The 16,505-nt window shown below is 39.7% G+C and overlaps 2 protein-coding genes across 3 annotated transcripts in view; one reads left to right on the top strand and one right to left on the bottom strand.

Annotated features, from left to right (window-relative positions):
• The window catches only part of LOC119900255 (1-phosphatidylinositol 4,5-bisphosphate phosphodiesterase gamma-1-like), a 38,828-nt gene extending 30,466 nt beyond the window's left edge, over positions 1-8,362 (top strand). Inside the window, exons 26-33 of the mRNA XM_038715049.1 lie at positions 157-253; positions 341-565; positions 3,169-3,314; positions 3,400-3,514; positions 3,652-3,813; positions 3,940-4,028; positions 5,050-5,234; positions 5,990-8,362. Coding sequence (XP_038570977.1) covers positions 157-253; positions 341-565; positions 3,169-3,314; positions 3,400-3,514; positions 3,652-3,813; positions 3,940-4,028; positions 5,050-5,234; positions 5,990-6,050 — 1,080 coding nt within the window. The 3' untranslated portion in view covers positions 6,051-8,362. The remainder of the gene's footprint in view (positions 1-156; positions 254-340; positions 566-3,168; positions 3,315-3,399; positions 3,515-3,651; positions 3,814-3,939; positions 4,029-5,049; positions 5,235-5,989) is intronic.
• Positions 1,054-5,170, bottom strand: LOC119900257 (PH domain leucine-rich repeat-containing protein phosphatase 1-like). Of its 2 annotated transcripts, none has more exons than XM_038715052.1 (4): positions 5,017-5,170; positions 2,019-2,174; positions 1,638-1,838; positions 1,054-1,138 (listed from the first exon to the last, which is right to left on the bottom strand). In XM_038715052.1, exons 1-4 carry the CDS (start codon positions 5,079-5,081, stop codon positions 1,120-1,122), a joined length of 441 nt encoding a protein of 146 aa, XP_038570980.1. In that variant the 5' UTR covers positions 5,082-5,170; the 3' UTR covers positions 1,054-1,119. The 2 variants fall into 2 exon arrangements, with proteins under 2 accessions (XP_038570980.1, XP_038570981.1); XM_038715053.1 differs by lacking the exon at positions 5,017-5,170 and adding an exon at positions 4,233-4,415.
• Positions 8,363-16,505: the final 8,143 nt, after the last annotated feature.

The raw sequence follows: 16,505 nt of genomic DNA, 5'->3' as shown, positions 1-16,505 counted from the left end.
TGTGTAAAAATTTAATTCTAACAAGCATTTTGAAGAAATGCTGAAATTCTTTCCCTTTTGTGACCGTATTGCTGGCCACTCAAAAGTAACCAGTATTTGAAAGGAATTTCATATTGTCACTTAACAGTATGGTCATCTTATCTCCGTGGGTAACAGATGCAGGAGGAGAAGCAAATGGAGAGGAGGAAGAAGATCGCGGTGGAGCTGTCCGAGCTCGTGGTGTACTGCAGACCGGTCCCCTTCAATGAGGACAGTAAGGATCAAACTGCTCTCTCTTCTTCTCTCGCCTCACTTTAACAGCTTCTGGGTGTCATTTTATATTTATTTCTGCCGCTTCCAGAGATCGGGACGGAGAGGGCTTGTTACCGGGACATGTCCTCCTTCCCAGAGACGAAGGCAGAGAAGTTTGCGACACGCAGCAGAGGGAAACGCTTCCTGCAGTACAACCGCCGTCAGCTTTCAAGAGTTTATCCCCGAGGACAGAGGCTGGACTCGTCCAACTACGACCCTCTGCCCATGTGGCTCTGTGGCTCCCAGCTGGTCGCGCTCAATTTCCAGACTCCAGGTCAGTGTGCAGATATAGATAAGACTATGTGTAGCATGTCCACAACTTTCTTTTCATGGAGAGTGTAGTGGCTTTTACAGAGAGCAGGGTTCCCACTTCCCAAAGTCAAATGTCCTGTTGTGGTTTCTTGGTTTTGTTGCGGCAGCGTGAACACACCCTAACATGTAGCACAGGTTGGATGACATTAATTGAAGTGACTCTCAATGTAAGTTGCATTATCCTCCAGAGGTAAATATATTAGTCCGTGCTGGCTAGTAACTGTGGTCATTTTTATTAGATTAACATTTTCTTCAACGGTCAAATAATGTTAAATTGTGAAAAATTTAAATGTTAAACAAACAAAAAAAAACAATGGCAAAACTGAAAAAAAATGAATAGCATAACATTAAAACAAGGCAATTTGTCATAATTTCTACACATGTAACAGATGATATCCTAAGTTACAGCCATAGACTTCCACAGAGAGGAACGTATTAGTGAATGACATGATCTGGTCTGTCATAGCAGCTAGATCATCACTGAAAATGTCCTGATAAAGTTCTGGAAAATGATTCCTAGAAAAGAGTGGGAACCCTGAAAGAGGAAAACAAGAGGTACTTTATTTTACTTATCTCAGACAAATGCATAAAACAAAGGAGGAAAAAGAAATAATTGAAAAATATTTTTAAAAAATTACAGTTTTGTAATTACATTCAGCAAGAAAATTTGATAATGTTTAATGTACCATGTTTCTAAGATTAGGACAGCTCATAAAAGCAAAGGAATGTGAGCTTAAATGTAAGCTTGCGTGGGCCTACAAGCCTACAATTAGGTGCATAACATTGGGTGATGTTCTGCAACCCAAAACACCAAGGTAGATTCAGATCTCAACCTCAGTGTCTTTTGGGAACCTAAACCTCACCAAATACACTTTACTAACTCTACTGAAACACTTCTGAGGGCAAAAGTGTGTCCATGTGTGAGCTTTCTGTTTCTTATTTAAACCTGTCCTTTAGTGCAGCACATGGTATACATTTCATTACATCACTTTAATGTAACTGTCTTACATTGATTAACTAATTTGAAAACTTACCTGGCAGTGAAGGTCTGTAGCTGGTTGTAGGCGATGTGAAGCACCCTGAGGTTGCCGTGTCCAGTTAGCAGAGGGACACACTTGTCGGACAGGCTGTTATTGGTCACATAGAGCTCCTCCAGGCGGCTGGAGCTGTCATCCGATAGGCTGGCTGCAGGGAGGTTCTCCAGCTTATTGGCCGACACATTTAGGTATCGCAAGCTGTGATGAAAAATCGACAGAGAATACAAACTTGAACAAATGATTTGACAAAAAATAAAACTGACCGACGGGAAGAGAAAGAAAATAAATATATATAGATGGAAACAAACGTGGAAAAACACTAAATGAAATGCGTATGGAAAGAACAAATAGGAAAAGAAAAAGAAAAGAAGTGCACACCTCTGTGCTTTGATGAACAGGTTGTGTGGGAGCTCAGTCAGATGATTGTGTTGGAGGTCCAGGACCTCTAGCTGTGATCTCTCCATCCTCTCAGCCAGCTGACACACTTCATTCCAGCCTGCCAGCAGTTTTCTCAGGCTCCCACTGGACATCAGCCTACAACACAAACAACACGGCGAACTCAGTCTCTGTGTGTGTATGTAAATCTGTCAGTTTCTTCCACAGAACCGTATTGTGTGTGTGCCCCTTTGTTGCAGTGACCCCATTTTCCACTGAGGTACAATAAGTTCACCTTATGTTGAATTAACTTTTCAACCATTACTCTTACTAGAAAGACAAGATATGAATAAGGAATTACATGCGTGTGTAATAAAGCCTGTAACTGGGACACAACTACCATTTTCTATGAAGGCAACAGTACATGTTTTTAGTTATTGCCATAGGCTGTGTACAAACTGAAAATAGCACTGCATCAGCGTGGGCGTGTTGCTACAGGTACCGCTGAAACCTTTTGCAATAATACGTCGAGTATGAGGTTCTATTACTATCCTGTGTATGTACAGTGTGTGCAACGTAGGCTACCGTAAACAGCAGTCTACACTAAAACAATGCGGGGTGATATCAATATACTGCAACCTATCAGTTCAACACGCATTACGCATCCTCTATGCCAATTCAGTAATAAACCTGCAGGGTTAAGATATGGCGAATACGGTACAAAATCAGACAAATTGTTTGTATTACAGGATAATTTCAGGCAGATTATTCAAATGATCTGAGAAGAAAAACGTTTTTGGTTCGACTGATCACAAAGACGAATGATGTGACGAGTACTCACAGGGAGACATCGTTTTGTCTCTTTTGTAAGTTTAAGTATAAGTAATTTCGTGGCGGTAAACCTTAACATTTTTAAATTCTACTAGGCAAAATTACTTACTTTTCCACTCACCGGCCAAGAGCACTGGTACATGAGAAAATACACTGGCTAAGCATATTTTTACTGGCCAAAAGAATAAAATTGCCCTCTTGTTAATTTTCACTTTATTTGCTGGCGTTCATTTTGCACCATAACTTAAATGCATCGAGTTTTGTTCTTAGTGATGAAAAACGTACATATTGAATAAATTTAACAGTGACTATGTGTGTTTAGATAAACCGATGCAGCTGAACCAAGCCTTGTTCATGCTTGGAGGTGGCAGCGGCTACGTTCCCCAGCCTGATATCATGAGGGACGACACCTTCGACCCTTTTGACAAGGACACCTTACATCTGGAGCCAATCACTATCCAGTTGCAGGTGAGGTCAGGTTGAGAATCACAGAGAGAAAAACAAAAACTCTGTAGTCTGGATTGAACTAGTAGTGAAATTTATGTTTTAACAGGTGGTGGGAGCTCGTCACCTGCCTAAAAATGGTCGCAGCATCGTCTGTCCCTTTGTGGAGGTGGAGATCTGTGGAGCTGATTACGACAGCTGCAAGTACAAGACAGATGTTGTAGGTAAGACAGCTGCTGTCTCATGGCCACAATAGTGTGAAACCTCAACCCCCTTGATTTACATTCATGACAAAATGTGCACTTGGAGGTCAGTGCTCACTGGCTGTGTATTAACTGTCTCTTCCCGCGGACCCTCCCAGCTGACAACGGTCTGAATCCCGTGTGGGTGCAGAAGCAGTTTGTGTTTGACATCCACAACCCCACCTTCTCCTTTCTGCGCTTCACTGTCTACGAGGAGGACATGTTCAGTGATCCTAACTTCCTGGCACAGGCGACCTACCCTGTTCGTCTGCTACGGACAGGTGAATGTGGAATAATATTAATATATAATATTATTTATACATTAAATTAGTATTTTACAAAGCCTTGAGAAGAGTCCAACACCAAAGCTATAGCTGAGAGTTTGAAATTAGTTGTTGTGTTTTCAGGCTACAGGAGCGTCCCTCTGAAAAACAGTTACAGTGAAGAGCTGGAGTTGGCATCACTTCTGGTCCACATAGAGATCGTCAATGCAAAGGTGTCATTCTTTTTCTTTCTCCAATTCACAGGTTCACATTAGGGCTGGACGATTAATTTAAAAGTAATCGAAACCAAAATTCAGAATCTCTAACCAATGTCATTTTAACCTCGTCTGTTATTTAAATTTTTTCAATCCCCGCTGTGTGTGTTCAGCACGTAGATTCTTTCTCCCACATAGACTGTATAAAACATAAAAACATACCTACTGCGTGTGTAGTCACCAATGCTGGATGGTTGTGCTTTCGCATGTACATCGAGGAGGAGACAAGCCTGGGCTGTGTTAGGTGAGGGATTCCCCTGAAGGTAAAAGTAAACAATTACCGCAGGCCAGCGGCGGCAGGGACCTGGCCGTTTTTAAAGGTAGAAATGCGGAAGCTGTAACGTTATATGGATCGGGTATGCCCAACACTTGCAGTTTGTGTTTATATTTTTCTTTTTCTTAAGCTGAAAGGTGATCAAAATAAAATTTGACTGCTTTTCTGGCGTCTGTACGGCGAGTCACGGTGTGCGCCGTTATGTTGGTCTGTTGTTTTGCTCTCCAGGTCGCCGCGCATGTCACGTGCCTGAAAACTATGAATACTCTGTTATCAAAATGTTAATGAGGTAATCAAGTGACGTATGGGGACAAATAAGTAAGTGTTCAATTAATTGTGATTTAGATCGTCCAGCCCTAAGTTGACATACATACAATTCCATGTATTATTTACAACAAATTATTATTTTATAATCTCCCATAAATGGTAAATAGCTGCACTTTTATCTTAAGTACTTAACATTTTTGCCTCATTCACATGCCAATGGCTACCATGCAAGGTACTACATCATTTTGGGTTCAGTGTCTTGCAAGGACAGGAGTTGTAAAACGAAACAATCTAAGTCTACTCAAAGTTAATAAATGATGAAACTGAATCATCATAAACTAGCCCTGCTCTTCTTGCTCAACCCCTCAAATGCTCTTCCATCAAAAAGCTGTCATTTACACTTGCCTTGCTGTTCTCTGATCCTCACTGTGGCTGCAGGAGGAAGATGACGAGAACATGTACATGTCCATCCAGCGGCTGCGGGATCGAACCAGCGAGCTGTCAATCCAGGTTTCCCTCCTTGAGAGGTCAGGCTCAGGAGATCTCAGCTACCAGCAGAGTCTGGAAGAACTCAGAGCGGCTCAGGACCAGCTGAGTGAGCTGGTGGAAGCTCGAAACCGCAGGTGACTGATCATATAGCGCACAGAGGGAAAAGAAAGGAGGAGGGATTAATTTATTTGTATGGACGACAGTTTAAACTTTAATTAAAGTATATTTAAATTGTACTTATTAGTGCTGAAAAGTAAGTCAACGGATTATTTAGATCAAATGTTTTCTGGTTCCAGAATTGTAAGGATTTGCTCTTATTGATTTGGGAAAAAAAACAAGCTGTGAACTTTTGTTTTGTGTGCTCTATTTTACAGAGGAAAATGATAAACAATATATTTAATGAAAATACATATTACATACATACATGTGCAGCCTATGCACTGCTTTGTGTAGATACAACTAGCAAATATTTTCTTAATTGTTTGATTTATATATTGTCAGTTTTACTGAAAACTATAAAATATTCACATTTTATAAGCTGGAATATATATAAGCAGTGAATTCTTATATTTTAACAATTATGAATAGTTATGATTAATTTCTATATATTATACACACCCACATATACACACACACACACACACACCTTTTATGTGGCAGAATGTTGTTTTTAGTAGTTTAGTTTTCTATGTAGTAGAAGTTATTTGTATTGTGTATTTTGTTTTTTTAAAGTATAATTTTACTTCAAATTGTGGTATCTAAGTGTATTGTATTTATCTTTTCCCTAAGATTGACCCATCTGGCCAGTTTAACTTTAAACCTGAATGCAACACTTGACTTGTTGTATGAAACCAAAAACACACAAATTCCTTTTTGTCTGCTATTCCAGGCTGATGGAGAAGAAGAGGAGGGAGAAGCTGAGGCAGCAAGCCGCGTCAAAGCGCAGCTAATCTTGCCGCCCACCAGAGAGTGCTAAACTGCAATGCTGAGCAGCGGCAGCCTGAGAAGGAAAACAGGCTCTCTACAGCCGCGGCATGCAATCCAACTAACCGGAAACAAAAACATGTTTCTTCACAATAAAAAGTGAAGTTTTATAACACCGTGCTGTTCTAACAGCAGGGGGAAAGTGACAGACAGAAGCATCTCATGGACTCACAAAACTAAGCTATAAAAACAATCATGGGCTTGAGGCTGAACGTACTAAGAGCAAAATAGAGATCAGGTTATGATTAGAACTGAAACAATAAGTTAATTAGTCGACCTGAGTATTTTAACAAGCAAAAATACCAAACATTTGCTGATTCCAGCTTTTCACTTAGGGTTAGGATTTTGTGCTTTTGTTATTATATTATGTGATAAAATTTGGGGGGTTTTGATTGTTGGTCAGAAAAAGAACTATTTGAAGATGCCACCTTGAGCTTTGGGAAAGCCTAACAAGCATGTTCCTGATATTTTATGGTCAAAACAAGTAGTCGATTATTTGAGAAAGTAAACAAGAGACTAAGATTATGAAAATGGCAGTTCTAATCATGATACGTAACCCTTAATACAGTGAATGCCAGCTAAAAAAGCAAATCTGCTGCTGGCCAACCTCCAAGCTAGACATTTATAGCACATTCTGTCCATTTTTACAGCCATCAAGTTTCTAAAATATTGGCTAAGTTCAGACTGCAGGCCATAGTGACCAGTGTGAACAGGCCAAGTCACAGGGAATCTGATCTTTTCCAGTTCGGATTTGAGAGAGAGAGACAAAGTGTTTTATAGGGCAGATGTGTTGTACAGCGCCAGAAACCATCACGAAATGAACAGAAAGTTGTGAACATTTAATTCGGGAGAAATGTCACCCGTGAGAGGACAATGAAAAATGTGAGTCTCCCGTAAGCTAACCTCTGTTGCTCCTTGTTTACTTCTATAGTGCATGTGGGTCACTTTCAAGCTACACACTGGAGTCTGATATAGGCTACATTTAAACAATAATGTGAACTGGCAAACAAACAAAAACAAACATCTGGGGAAAAAATAAATAAATCATAATTAAGCATTAAGGCCTGCAGTCTGAACGTAGACTTAGATGTTTAGGCCTGGCTGCTTATTGACACCTTTTGAAACTGGAACTTTTTTGTGTAGATGGTGATATATCGCGCCATAACACTGAACTGAAAATAACCGATGCCTTGGGAAATTAAGTTCTCTTACTGTGTTTTAGTCTTTAGTAAGAAAAGCGGGATATTAAAAAGGGAGAAAAATCTCAGGTTACACAGATGGATGGAAAAAGGGAGCAGTGGGCACACAGCAAAAAGGAAATGTCATGTTTGTGCCTTTGATGTTTGTTGAGTACAATAACTAATGTTTGCTTTCTCAATAACTGGAATAGTGGCCCTTTAGGGAAAACTACTAACAAACTGGAGGAAGAATATTCACTCCTTTGGCTCAGACCACTACTCATAAACTGAGTTTAAAAGGGATTTAAAGACTGACTTAAAGTCTGTTCCTCCTAATCAAGACTAAGTCTTTTTTATGGGGGGGTGATCACATGACTCTGCCCCCAGAGCACAAACTGGACAAACAACATCCTCACCGAGAAGATTTTTACTACTTCTTTAAAAGGGCTCAAAATACTGTAATCTATACTACCTTCAAAGAGAACAGCGATGGTGGGGTAGGAGGAGAGCGCCACCTGGATGTCACCGGCACAGGAACTCAGGTGTGCTCGACAAACAAGGGCTATTACAGAAAACTAGCAAAGCACTCTTTTACCTTCTGGCTCAGATTTCTCGCAGGTCACATCTGAACCACACGACAAGGATAAGTTCCCATCATAATCACCTGGTCCTGGATCTGCCAAAAGCAGTTTAAATTCAACCCCACTGCATGGCTTCATATCCATTAACCCCCACCCCTAACATCTCATTGTATATAACTTTTTATTTATCAAACAGTTGTCCTGTTTTAATACATTAAAAAAAAACATACTCGAAGAATGATAATGGACTTCAGATTGAAGATACTGTAACTTTATGTAGAAATTAATATTGTGAATCTGGCGCTCCCTTTAAATGTCCCCATAGACACCTCTTTCTCTCTACGCTATAATTGCACTGGGTAGGGACTTCTATGCAAAGACCGTCTTCTTGGCCTATAGCCATTGTATTAGGCAATTTGACTCAAGTTGTGTTTTCTCTCTGTATCTATGCTAATGGTCCGTATTACTCTGCATTACAAATCCTGTGCAAGTTTCCATTTAATAAAGCTCTTTCATGTACTCCCTGTCTGCACTGTCTTCTTAAAATATATGTAACGCAAAACCAGCAGCAAGCAATTACCTCAGCAAGTAGGAAATTAAACTGTGAGGAGAGTCATTACAGGCCACTTCAACAGACAAATGAACAGCATTCAAACTCAGGATATGTCAGACTGTGCTCCAAAGATTTTGACCAACTTTATGGAAGCGATATACTACAAAAAAAAAAAAGTGCAGCACATAATAGTGACTTATATATACACTGATGTTCGACAGGTATAATGTTTACCATGTTAACCATCTTAGCAAATTCGCACTTAAAGTACAGCAGAGGCTGCAATATTTGTCACTCAAGACCAGGGCCGGTATTTATCAAGCTACTCAAAGTACCATTTTAGTCATGAGTGCTGAGAATTCATGAAAGTAAGTTATTAAATGTCTTAAAGTTAAGAATCACTCTTCCTCTCCCAGTTATTTAAGACAACTCGGGAGGACTCTCAAGTGGTTAGAAGTTGCCAGTAGGGGGTTGTGATGACACTGTGGAGACAGAGACATGCGCAAGTATTTCAGGAGAGGGAAAACGTTTCTGAATTATCTGACAAAATAATCAATAAGCCTAATTGTCATGGAAACAATTGTGACACTTTAAGCTCCATACATTGTCACACGTTTCATCGACAACACCCCCCGTAATCCAAAAGAAGCAAACACAATTCATGCAAATAGCAGACTTCCCACGAGTAGCCTCGTAAGTGCAACTGATGACACTCATATAAAGAAACTTTTTTTTATCTTTCATTTCCAATGTGTACAAAATGTATTCTCTTAAAAATTCTTAATTATCAAATGTCTGTTGAATGTATGCACCATTCATACATCCAGTTATGCAGAGTTTGCTGATAAACTCATGAACGCGCATTGCCATGGTAACCAGTCCTATTTTGCTGAAATATAGCAGAATCCACAGCGTCTGCTGTCCGAGAGCACGTTAGCGTCAATAAGAGGGCATGTTTTAGCAGTACTGTAGAAGGTGTGACAACAAGCCTGACAATATATAAATATGTATTTAAGCAAAATACTTTTCTAAGCCTAAATCTAAGACACGGAGTCTTGTTTATTTATCGGTAGGATTATCGAGAGGCACTTCAACAGTTACAATTAGTGAACAAACATCAAACAAATGACATGTAAGAACACAAACAGCATCCAAAATACAACAGAGTAAAAAAGTAGAGTTATTTGAAATAGTTTTTACAAAAATACAGTGACTGATAACACTTGGAAAGCACAGGAGCAACTGTTTATCTCTTATCTAACCATATTTTAAGACCTTTCAGGAAGTTAAGCAAGGACTGAATTGAGGCTTTATCGTTGTATGTTACAGGCAAATAGATTTGTATATTATCTGAAAAGCATTTAAAGGAGATATTGTGTTTCTTGAAAATGGACCCAAATGGCACCACAAGAAAGAGTGGCAGCAGAGCGAGAGGCTGCGCCGTCGCAGTGGAATAAAGTGAGGGTTAAGTTAGCTCCAAACTACTGAAACATTAGCTGATGACAGCTATGCTTGTTACTGTAAGTACATGCAATAAAACCTTTGCAAATAAAAAAGACAATACTTTATCAATACACCTGCCTGTAGGTAACATTAAACATGTAGAAATGGTTAATTTAATCATCTCTCTCCTCAGTCAGTCATCCTGTATGTTTTATACAAGCACAGCTAACACTAGCTTGGCATTAGCTAAATGTTAATAACAAGCTAAATAGAAAGCTGTCTGTCTGGAGCACAGACTGGTCTGTAGTCTAAAAACTCAGCTGCTGACTGAGATAAACCAGCCGCTCCTCCTCCTGCCTGGTAACGTTACCTGCAGCCAGCGAGAGAGGAGGAGGAGGAGGGACTGATACAGATTATTGTTGTTCTTTCTAAACATCACTCACTAAATGTGATGTCAGATAAAGTTATTGAGTTACTTTGCTGTTGTAAACATTAATGTTGCTGCTCTAGAAACAACATTTAGCTGTATTTAAAATATTAAATTAAAAAGTTAATATGTACACTTCAATGTATGTTTATTTATCGCAAGTGATGTGTCGTCTCAATATATAAGGTTATCGCACTTTGAATATTTTCCTCACACCGTCCGTGCAGGCCTACCTCATGCCCGTTGGATCTGGTCTTACCAAATCTATAAATAAATAATTATCGATAAAGAATCGGATCGTTAAGCAGTCTCAATAAGGGTATCATTATCAATAGAAATGAACGATCCCCATCCCTAGCCGACACACTGTCGGGAAGAATGGAGTGGTTAATCATGTCAAACGCAGCAGTCAAATCTAAAAACACTAAAACAGCAGAGTTTCCAGAGTCAACAGCTAAAAGATCATTGAAAACTAATTTTAACTTAACTAAAAGGGCAGTTTCAGTACTGTGACAGGGCTTAAACAGGGCTCACTCTAATGTTGTGAATGGTAAATGTGGTGCTAAACTACTTTACATACTGCTGAATAGCTTAATCTTTATTATAAAACTTGTAGCTTTAATAATACATAATTCATTTGTTCATTTTATTTAGTATTAATAATCTGAATCAAAAAACAAAGACACTAGTATCTAAAATAAATGTGACATGAAAAGTATGTTGAAGTTGTACTTTAGTGCAGTAGTTAATCCACACACACACACGCTCTCTCTCTCTCTCTATGGGGCAATCAAGATACAGTTTAATTATAAACCCAGTATAAAAATAATCAGTTACACGAGTTACGGACCAAGGTCCTTTGTGTGTCTGTAGTTAACAGTTAACACCCGAAAAAACTAAAGTATTTTGAGCAGGCAGAGAACACTTTAATACTGGATGATGAATTTTAAGCACCTAAAGAACAAACTGAGCTAATTTGTGTTTAAAAAAAAAAAGATTAAAACAAAAATGTGACCAAGGGACACAATATCACGTAGCAACTGTGCACTCTCTCGCTTATGTTTAACTGTTACCAATAGTAAACTGCATTTGACTGCTTTAAAGGGCAATGACCAGTGTTCCCATGTTGAACTTCCAAGAAAGTAAAGGTAATACGTTTCTGTTAAAGAAACGTATTACTTTTACCCCCCCACACGCCGATCAAAGTGGTGGCGGGTCTATTATAGCATATGGATGGTATATATTATAATATGGATGGTAAAGCAGGACCCATGAAAACTTATTTGAACAAAAAAATTAATTGTTACATTTTTTTTTTTTACCAAACCAAAAGTGTGCAACATCCAACTTTTTATGTCATGAGTGACTCATAACTTATTTGGTGGATGTGCAACAGTGGGAATCAAAAGCCCGTCTTGTCCACTGCCACATCGCCATGACCATGACATTTAACAGCTACGCAACATGCAACTATTCATGTCAAAAGAAGGCCTCAATTTTTGTACGACTGTTTAGCCTTTGCAGCAAGCTTTTTTAGAGCCTCTACACGTCTCTCTTGGAATTTGTGTCACTCACAGCTGCCACGATGGCATCTTTTGCCATTTTCTTGCCAGCCGTTGGCTTCTCAGAGTGATAAGGCCTTTTGTTCGGTTCTTCTTTATCTCTGAGCAGAGCTCTGTACCTTTGGCTCGATAGTTTTACATTTCTGCACAGCCGTAAAATAACAGGACTCTCCTTTGTCTTTTTGGTAATAGTGCTGAATGGCCGGCACCTGCATGGCTTTCAGGTTATATCTAACGACTCACATGTCTCTACACTTAGGTTGGTAGCTTTGGCTTGCAGTACGTTGGACATTACACTGAATGCTGATTCCATCTGCGCTGGGTACCTCTGAGTCTTTCTCACAACATTCCACCATAAATCAACTCTTGCCTCCTCATGTCACTTGCATATCTAGGATGGGAAAAAACAGGTTAAGCTCATTATTTGACAATAAAATAATTCCTTACAAACAACAGGCTACATGATACAATTACTAGCCAAAATAATCAAACATTTGACTTACTAAGAATCTGTAAATAGCATTCCAACAATTATATACACCTGTGTATTTCATGTTGAAATTCAGCTCTCTCCAGTTCATTAAGCTTCACAGCTAGAAACATGTTCGCCAACTTCTGGAGATGAGGAAGAATGTGATGGCTTCCCCGTGCATCTGGGTCCAAGCATGACAGAGACCTTAGGGTTGGACTGTCAAGAGGTAGCTTTGCTTGAAGGTCAGCTGCACAGCTGGTGTAGGCTTGGATTAACTTTTATAAATAGAGAAACAAGTATAGACGTACTGTATATGTGGAGCGTGCGCCAAGATTAGTTGCTTGGGAAGCGTTTTTCTTTTAAAAATGAATTAAATGTGTATTGTTATGGTGTGATGTCATTATGTTGTGTTTAATATTGAGGACCATGTTGGAAATAAGTGTTTAATTCGCTTTCACAGGCTATTCTCTGGGTGGACAACATCTTGTGATGACATGTTTCAATGTTTCCCCAAATAAAGCCATATCATACCTTAGTTTTCGAAGCCTTCACCACAGGGTGTTCCCTCCCTAGTTGGTCAAGGATGGATGAGGCCTCAGAGCCAACAAAAGGTGCTGCAAGATGGGCCTCTGTCGATGTCAGGTCAAGCAACTTCATCTTCGGCCCAGACAGATTCCTTCCTTTGCTGTTAATCAATTCTTCTGGCTTGATGAAGCAAGATAAAAACTTGTTCATGAACCTTTGGGTCCTTGGACTGAAAAAGCAGGATGTACTGTTTCAGCATGGGAAGGACTGCTGAATAGAAGTGGAGCTCAAGGAGGGTTTTCTTGTCCTCAAATAGCACCTGCCAAAACACAGAGAAACATTTTTTCTCTCTGCACCAATCACAGCAATGTACATCTAACAAGCACCTTGAATAAATAAATAAATATTTACTTTTAAATGTGGTGATGGATGGTGGGTAAGACATTCCTTTGGTGTGAGAGACCCGGGTTCGAATCCACTGTGAGACACCATTGTGTCCCTGAGCAAGACACTTAAACCCTAGTTCCTCCAAAAAAGAAAAACAGAGTTGACTGAAAGAGTTACTACAAAATCAGAAAACACTTACTTGATCCTGAGCAACACGGTTGCAAAGAGGAGGGATTAGTCTGGGTTACACTGAGTTGTTGGGTGGAGCCGCAACAATGTTGTCATTAGCTTGTGCGATCTCAATGTGCATGTTCTGCTGTTGGATGTTCCACAGTTTCACATGTTTTGGATGCATCATATGTTCCCGGAGTGCAATCTTTCCACTTGTGCCATAGTTAATAGGGTGGTTAAAAATATCTGTGTCTGGTTCTTTATTTTTGCTAAAGCGATTCAGTGAGAAAGTTTTTCCCTCAACTTGAACCTACTCCAGCAACCAGCTCCATTTAATCCGATTCTTCAATCCCTCTTCAATAGACTTGAATCCAGGGCTGTTGAGTGCTAGCCTGGCCATGAGTTTGTATGCTGGAAATCAAGAATAATGGGAAATTTTCATTAGAATGTAAGAATAGTAAATTCCTTTCATTTAGTCTGACAAAGAAAAGCAGGACAACGTATTTCTAGTGCTATAATTACATAAATAAAGTAATCAATATCAAAAAATGTATTCAACATGTTTGACTGTGTCTATCCACTCTTCAGAAAGGTTGAAAACTAAAGCAGAGGTGCGCGAGCGCAGAATGGAATAACACTTGCTATAGTTTAGAAAGTTAATACTTTCCTTGTCTGCGCTGCCATTAGACATCTTAGATCTGCGGGGTCACGCTGGGCTCCTCATGTGAAAGGACAGGCAGAGAAGGGCTGTGCAAGTAAACAGCGGTCTGTGGGTAGTAACCCTGCTGGTACAACATTATTTTCTTTATAGGCTATAGAGACATTTTTATATCTTCTTGAAATAATTGAGTCTACTAAATAGAGGCTATCTTCTAATTTTAAGTTTACATGCGAGTTTAGTTTAGTGGAGTGGGCCTAGGCTAACTAGTTCTCTGTAAGTAAGGCTAGTGTTTAGTTTAGCTATGAAACGGCCTTAAGCTGATGATACACAGAGCCACTTTCAGAGCAATGGTGCCAGGCAATGTTGCGGTCAACGGTAATGAGTAAAGATTACTACCATAATCCCGTTCTCCCGCTTTCTCTCGCTTTACAGAGTGCTGCTCCAGCTGTGTAGCCTAACCTTAAAGTTATTAGATTATTTTTAATGAATAAGAGACAGCAGTAAAGTTCGTTGCCTGTTTAAGACCTGGTGGCCTAACTGTTAAACAGTTATATTACTCAGGAAACTCAAATCAAACGGCCAGATCAGTCTCTGTCTATTGATAAACTGTAGGAATAAGATTAAGTTCAAGACACTTTAAATCTGATGTGCGTGAGACGAGAGCAACCACGCGTTTCGTGGGATCGCGCCCAGTAGTACACAGAAGACGTCGCCATGGTTACCACCCACAGAGCGCCTGGCGTTGACTCGCATAGCGCTTGTCCTCCTGTCTGTTAATATGAGGAGCGCAGAGCAACCCCGCGGATCCAAGCCGTCTGAAACGTCTTTACATATAAACCCTGAGACAACCAATTCACAAGAAATTAATTTTTAAGTAAAACTTTTAACATAAGGACGACTTGAAAAGCAACTATTCATACAGCTTCAAGTTTTAAAGGTGGCTAGACAGCTATCTTAGCTTGCTTATTATTATATAGCTAGCAAACAAAAGTTACATTCATGCAGCTTAAAAATCCTGCCATAGTGGAAAATCAATCAAAATTGATCATCTGATCAATCGACAACAAAGTCAAAGTACTAACGTATAAGTATATATATAGACACAAGCAATAATACATACCCAGATCATCCGATCCGGCGATGTTCCTGTCAACTGACAATACCACTGTAGCACAAGAGCGACTGGGGTACATACTGCGCAGGTGTGGAATTGAGCAGCTGAACACAAATCCATCCTTGTTGATACTTGTAAAGGAAGGAAAAACATCTTTCCATACGTCAGCCTGTAGATGTCCTCAAATCCTCTCTTTTTCACTCCGGTAGACTCCGTTTGTTTAACAGATCTGCATGATTCATGTAGGTCACATTTTCAGGTTGGAATTCCAGATTAATCTGGAAAAATCACATCCCTGTATATTAAATACACAACGTAGAACAGCACTATTTGGTGTATAGATATATGATATGATTCCAGATATAAAAGGGTTGCATTTTGATGATATAAAACCTACTTGAGGCTTTATATCACCATATATCGCTAACATATAGCGATTTATACATATCGCTATACGTTACTATAATTAGCTCTACTAACTCCTCACAAACTATTTAAAAAAAAACAACTACTGACCAGCTCAAAACTTTCAGGATGTCCTGAACAACTATAATGAAAAGGAGCCAGCTGTAGTCCACCAGAACTTGCACACACTGCTTCGCCCTCCCAATCATGTCAGCGCTAGCCGATCTGGAAAAGACCACACAATTAAAGTTGTTCAATAACAGATAATAACCATACATGCAAAATTAATCTTAGTTTCAAAATTGACTTGCCTGGTCTCAATAGTGTTCTCCTTGTGAGCCAACACAACAGGATAGTCCCTGAGAAGCGTTCCAAGAGCTCTCTCCACATGTGGGAGCCACCTTGTTCCCCCCCCAGGTATGTCAGCTTCCACACCTTCTTATGGAGGACTTCACTGAGTGCTTTAAGCTCCTTCCAAGCTTTTGGCGAGTAATGATATTGCTTATACAGGCCTCTGAGGAGCTCAGTCACCTGAATGAAAAGGCAATAAAACGTTTCTGGTTTTTATTTTATTTTTTAAATGTAGTTCACGGAGTAACACTTGCCTTCTTCATCCTATCGTCCCAATTTATTGCATCTAAGGCTGCAAGTTCCAGTCTGTGGCCCAGACACTGGATGTTTATGAGGTGGGGTACCTCTTCTCAAAGGAGACCCCCCCCCGCTTTCCCAACCATCACTGGGGCTCCACCTGAACCCAAGCCAATCAGCTTCTCCTTCCAGTCTGGGAGGCCAACTTTCTGAAAAACTGTTGACAGAGTGACATCATTAAATAATGATAGTTTTTTATCATTAAACATATATTTATGAAACGATAAATTATCCTCCAATCACAACTTACCTGCATTCAAAGCTTCACAGTGACTAACCTAGGTCACATGGTGC

The sequence above is a fragment of the Micropterus salmoides genome, unplaced genomic scaffold (genome assembly GCF_014851395.1).
Source record: "Micropterus salmoides isolate LMB-PRFRI ecotype aquatic unplaced genomic scaffold, ASM1485139v1 Ms_hic_scaffold_13, whole genome shotgun sequence".
NCBI classification, from domain to species: Eukaryota; Metazoa; Chordata; class Actinopteri; order Centrarchiformes; family Centrarchidae; genus Micropterus; species Micropterus salmoides.
This window is presented reverse-complemented; position numbering and strand designations above follow the sequence as displayed.